The sequence below is a fragment of the Suricata suricatta genome, chromosome 9, assembly GCF_006229205.1.
Source record: "Suricata suricatta isolate VVHF042 chromosome 9, meerkat_22Aug2017_6uvM2_HiC, whole genome shotgun sequence".
In the NCBI taxonomy this organism is placed as follows: domain Eukaryota; kingdom Metazoa; phylum Chordata; class Mammalia; order Carnivora; family Herpestidae; genus Suricata; species Suricata suricatta.
In genome coordinates, this window is record NC_043708.1 from 46,578,527 (window position 1) to 46,584,526 (window position 6,000).

The 6,000-nt window shown below is 36.0% G+C and overlaps 2 protein-coding genes across 12 annotated transcripts in view; one reads left to right on the forward strand and one right to left on the reverse strand.

Annotated features, from left to right (window-relative positions):
• PYGL (glycogen phosphorylase L) overlaps nucleotides 1-6,000 on the forward strand; it is a 77,787-nt gene that overhangs the window by 54,213 nt on the left and 17,574 nt on the right. Inside the window, exon 21 of one of the 11 annotated variants that reach the window (XM_029952344.1) lies at nucleotides 929-968. The exons of the other annotated variants lie outside the window; for them this stretch is intronic. Within the exon in view, the coding sequence (XP_029808204.1) occupies nucleotides 929-953 (25 nt within the window). The 3' untranslated portion in view covers nucleotides 954-968. Of the gene's footprint in view, nucleotides 1-928; nucleotides 969-6,000 lie in introns of those variants that run through there. 11 annotated transcript variants of the gene reach the window in all.
• The window catches only part of ABHD12B (abhydrolase domain containing 12B), a 30,076-nt gene that overhangs the window by 4,212 nt on the left and 19,864 nt on the right, over nucleotides 1-6,000 (reverse strand). The window lies entirely within an intron of this gene.

The window sequence follows — 6,000 nt, forward strand, 5'->3', positions numbered from 1 at the left end:
AAGTTCCTGGTACCTAGCAGACACTCAGTAACTACTTGCTTAAGATGAATGAGTGAATCTACTGTCCAAATATCCCTGGCGTACATTGTAAGCTATTATCTGTCATTTTCATTGCAGTGTGACTTGAATTTCATTTAGATTTTATTCCTTGGAAAAGATTGCTAAGAGAAAAGACCAGAAAAGTATCATATGTATTCCTTTGTTGTGCCCACAAGGGGAGTGGGGAGGAAAGGGCAACATGATAAATGGGACATTGCCAAAGGAAGGAGATGGGTAGAGCCTAGGTAGGCTGGGGTCAGGGAAGATAAACAGCTTTCACAGTTTAAAAGGAAAAGAATGCTATTCCTTGTAGAAGCAATTTTAGGTTCTGCGTATCACTCTCCCTTTATGATATGGAGAAATTAGAGCCGGCAGCCAGCATGCACCATTTGTTGTAGTCTCTTGCTATAAACTGTAGTGATAGAGAACAACATCTTTCTAAATATAATGAACTTAAAAATTATACTTAGTTTTAAAGGATTTAATCATTAGATAGAAACTCTTGAATAGAATGTAACACTCAGTGCTTTAAAAGGGAATTTTAGGTTTTAAAATATGTTTAGGTTTAAAAATGTGGTTTCCTGACTTTAAAAAGTAATTCCTGTCGTTGTAGAGAAACTGATACAGAACAGGTATGCTGGCTCCAGTATAGACTAACATCTGCCTCATAATCTTGGCATTTTCAGGAAACTTCCATGTTTTGATGGGATTTGTCTGGCTTGCATTTCTAGCATCTGGCATGTGATTTGCATCCAGGTGCAACCTGGAGGTCCTAATGCCTCCTCTCCTGCCCCTTCCTCTTCCCTCCTCTTACCCATAACTAATGGCAAGATCTCTTGTTTTGTTTTCTTTTGTCTTTGTCTTCTGATTCTGCCACCCCTGGGATCAGGACTCCTCTGAGGGAAATTCAGTAAGAGAGGCCCTTCAGCCATTCATCTCAAAGCCCAAAGCCTTAAAACGAACACTGGCCCAAGTCGGTCTACTCCCATTCTTCCTTAACAGCCAGAGGTACCTCTTGAGACTCAGGTGTCATATCATCCCCTCCAGCCCAGACTACAGTGTTGGGCATCTAATTGGTCTCCCTGCCTCCTCCCTTCTGGAATGCCACCAAACAAATATCCTTCACAGACCATTTATGTGCAATGTACGGTCACAAAGCTTTGGCAGTACCACACAAGCTACTTAAAAACAAAACAAGGAACTCCTATCTTGGCTGCAGCCCATCCACATCTGGCCACAATTTGCATAGACTGCACAATTCCAGTCTGTCTGCCTGGAGTTAGAAGATGTAGGATTGAGTCCCATTTGCTCTTCGTATAGGGTATGTGACAGTTGGGCAAGCCTTTGAGCCGCCATTTCACTCAGCTCTAAGTAGAGGCAGTGATAACCAAACTCAGAAAGTTGCTATGAGGATTTAGAAAGATGACAAGTGTGCAAGATCTTTCATGGAAGCCTTCTACGACTCTCAGGTATTTTATAACACACAGCTGCTCCACTCCACCACGTGCCTTGGCTTACATCCTCCCCTCCTCTCTGTTTCCTAACTGCTCTCCCTTACCTTCAAGAAAAGAATTTAGAGCCTATCTTATGGTCCTCACTGACCATACCTGCACACGAGACCCTTTCCTTCCCTGAATTCTTCCTTCTCAAATTATTGTTCTGGGTCCCACACTAGCACTTACCTGATTCTACTTTGCAATAGAAAACATGGGAAAAGAGAACACACATTGACTGAGTGCCCACTAGCAGCTGGGTGCTTTTGCAATGATTATCTTATTTAATTTAATCTTCTAAACAAGGGTAGGCAGTAGGCAGTATCAACCCCATTATATAAAAATGAGAAAACTCAGAGAAGGGAAATAACTTACCAAGGTCATAATTGTTAATGGCAGAAGTCAAATTTCAACCCAAATTTGTCTGGCTCCTTAGCCCGTGCTCTTTTTTTCACCATGTCACACTGCCTTCCTAATGTGAGTAGTGAAATTGATTCCAAGGTGACATTTGGAAATCCCTGCCATTACTTTATATCCACCATTAATTTCCTGTCTCCCCAACTAGACAGGAAGCTTCTTGGGAGTGAGGACCATGCTTTTACTCTATTCATATGTTTCATACCACCTACACTTTCTAATTTAACAGTCATGTTCAGAGTAATGGCACTGCACTGATATAAAAATAGTTAATGGTCACTCAGGGCTTACTTTGTCCCATGAACTATTATTATAGATGCTTTTCACATACTGATTTATCACAGTAATCTGGAATAGGTTATTATTATCCCCATTTTATAGATATGGCGATTAGAACATTAAAAGCAATTAGTCCAAGATTATACAGCTGTTAAGTGACAGCCCTGGAAATCAAAGCCAGCAAGTCTGACACCAGAGCTTATGGTTCTTAAAGACAACATGATACTAGAGAACTCTTACATTTCTAAACCATAAATTTGCCTATTAAACTAAGGTTATATGACATTTTTAATTAAATTCCAAACTTAAAAATAGTGGAAGATTCCCCACTTCTAACAACAGAAGACTTGTTACAAACCAAACCTTTTGTCAAAGACAACTAAAAAAGCTGGAAAAAAAATATTTTAAAAACCTTTCTGTGAGGATGTCAGAGACCTACCAAGGCAATGAGGTCTTGAGTGGTCTAGATCCAGAGAAGAGGGAATCTCAGAGAGGTGAAACTGACAGTCAACACCACTTTTCTCCTGGAGACACATCTCGAAAGTCAGGAGAAAGCAAAACAGTAGAGACAAAAGAACACAAATAGAAAAAGATGACACAAATAGAAAAGAACATAGTAAGAAAGTAGGTTTAAACCTAGATATATCATCATTACATTAAGTTAAATAGACTAAGTACTACAATTAACAAAGTTGTACTATTAGAAAGAAATCAAAACCCTACTATATGCTGCTAACAAGAGATATAGGTTGAATACAAGAATTCAGAAAAGTTTAAAGTCAAGGGATAGAAAATGATACATCATGCAAACACTTTGAAATAAAGGTATATTAATATTGGATATAGACAAAGTTGACTTTAAGTCAAGAAGCATTAAAAAAGGGATATTTCATGATGAAAAAGGATCAGTTCACATGGAAGTTACAAAATTACATTATTACTAGATGTATGTTCCTAATAACATACCCTTTAAAAAGCTATAGCAAAGATTGACAGAACTAGACAACTCCAAATGATGATGAGATATTTTAATATTCTTCCCTGGGTAACCAATAAAACAATCAACCAAAAAAATCAGTGAGAATATGGAAGAATTGAACAGCATAAATAATCTTGACCTAATTGACATTTATAGAACACTGCACCAAAAGCAGTACATATTTTTTACAAGCATATGGAACATATACCAAAATTGGCCATATGTTGGGACATAAAGCAAGTTTGAATGAATTTCAAAAACTAAAATCATACAGAGAGAATTCTCGAATCATGATATAATTAAGCTAGATATCAATACCAAACATAACCAAATCCCCAAATGTATAGAAATTACAAAATCACTTTTAAATAGCCCATAGGTCAAGAAAGTCACAATATTATAAAATATTTTGAACTAAATACTAATCAAAATGCATTTGAAAATGCAGCTGAAGAGTGGCTTTGGTGGAGTATGCTTTCATGCATAAATTAGAAAAGAGGAAATACTGAAATAAGTTATTCAAGTACCATCTCTAGGAACTTTTCAAATTTTGTTTAAAGTTTATTTATATTGAGAGTGCTAAGCAGTCTCCGTGCTGGGCCTGATGCAGGGTTCGATCCCCTGACTGTGAGATCGTGATTGAGCAAAACCCAAAAGTTGTACACTTAAAACTGAGCCACCCAGGTGCCCCTAGGAACTTTTAAAATAATAAATTGAATCTAAAGAAAATAGAAGAAAGGGAATAATTCAGGTAAAACCAGAAATTAATAAAATAGAAAACATTCAATATAGATAATCAACAAAGTCTGAGTTAGTTCTTTGAAAAGACATAAAATAATTCTTGCTGTAAACAATGGCTGTCCCCTTTCTCCTTAGCCTTGGATAACAGAAGCCATTACCCCTGGAAGATTATGTCACCTTCCCCCAACCTATCCTCTAACCCAGGGGATAGCAGAAACCACCACCCCTGGTGACTCAAAGCTGAGTCCCCTGTGGATTAGGCCAGAGCTACATTTTACCTGAAGTCATGTCTTGTTCTGCTCTTTCCCCTTCCCTAGCCTACAACCCTGATTCAAATGACCTTGCAGGTTTTTCCTTTAGGGTACTCTCTCAGTAAATCTTCACACCAAATCCCTGCCGTGGGTTCTGCTTCTAGAAGAACCTGGCCTAAAACTTAAGAAAACCTCAATCAATCAAAATAAACTTATAAATACCATGTTCATAAATTGTAAGATTCAATATTAGAAAAGTATCAATTCCCTCAAGTTATAGACCTAATGCAATTCTAGTCAAAATCCTGGGAAGTTTTTTATAGAAATTGATAAGTATATACCAAAACATATATCAAAATACAAAGGATCAAGAATAGTCAAGACAAATATTGAATAAGAAGAAAAAAGCTGAAGAACTTACATAGCCAGATATAAAAACATTTTAAAGCTATAGTAAGAGATTGCAGTATTCATATGAGAATGGACAGACGAGAAATGAGAATCTCCAACAGACCCATATATATTAAACCCTGATATATGAAAACATTGGCACTGTAGAGTTGGTAGGGAAGGTTTGTTTAGTAAATGATATGAGACCAAAATCCCCATGGGCTTCTACCTCCGACATATACAAAAATCCACCTGTAAATTATAGCTGTAAATGTAAAAGGTAAAACAGAATTTCCGTAAGATAGCATTGAAGAATATTTTCATAATCTTTGGTACTCAGTTTTATTAGGACACTTTTCTTAAAAATATTAACCATAGAAATAGTTGATAAACTGGTCCAGGTTAAATTTAGGAACATCTCTTCCTCATAATATATCATTCAGGGAGTAAAAGGCAAAATAAGTGAATATACCTGCAATACAAATAATTTTCTAATGACTTATCCTATTAAAAAATTATAAATAAAAGACAACTTAAGAATGAGCAAAAGACATAAACAAGTATCTTATAAGAGATGATATCAAAATGACTAATAAACACAATAAAATGCCCACCTTCATTAGTCATAAGGGAAATACAAATTAAAACCACAATGAGATATCCTTACAAGGGCAAGGATATGAAGCAATTGGAACACTCACACACAACAGTGGGAGAGTAAAGTAGTACAGTCACCTTGGAAAACTGCTTAGCATTGTAATTACTAAAGCTGAACATATGTATATCTTACTATCCAACAATTATATTCCTTGGATATACTTCGGTGAAATGTGTACACATGTTTGCAGAGTACATGTTCATAACATTCATAACAGTGTTACTAATTACCCCAAACAGAAAGCAACTTGAAGTTCATAAACAATAGGTTCAATAAATTGTATATTTATACAATACTATTTGGTATTATATTCAATATTATATAAATTATATAATTATATAATGTATAAATTATAGATTAAATTATATAAAATTATATTGCTCAGAGAGGCACACATAGGCAGTCACACTATAAAGAAAAGCTTGGATATGATTACTATAAAACTCAGTGTATGGATCATATCTAAGGTGAGGCTTATTGGATTGGGAAATCACATACAGGAGACTTCTGGGGTGCTAGTGATACTAATTTCTAGACTTAGTATTACATGGATGTTTTGTTTATAATTATTTGTTAAACCATATGTGTATTATGTTAAATTTCATTTTTTAAATAGTTTATTGTCAAATTGGTTTCCATTCAACACCCAGTGCTCTTCCCCACAAGTGCCCTTCTCCATCACCACCACCACTTTTCCCCCTCCCCCTCCCCCTTCAACCCTCCCTTTGTTTTCAGTATTCAATAGTCTCTCAA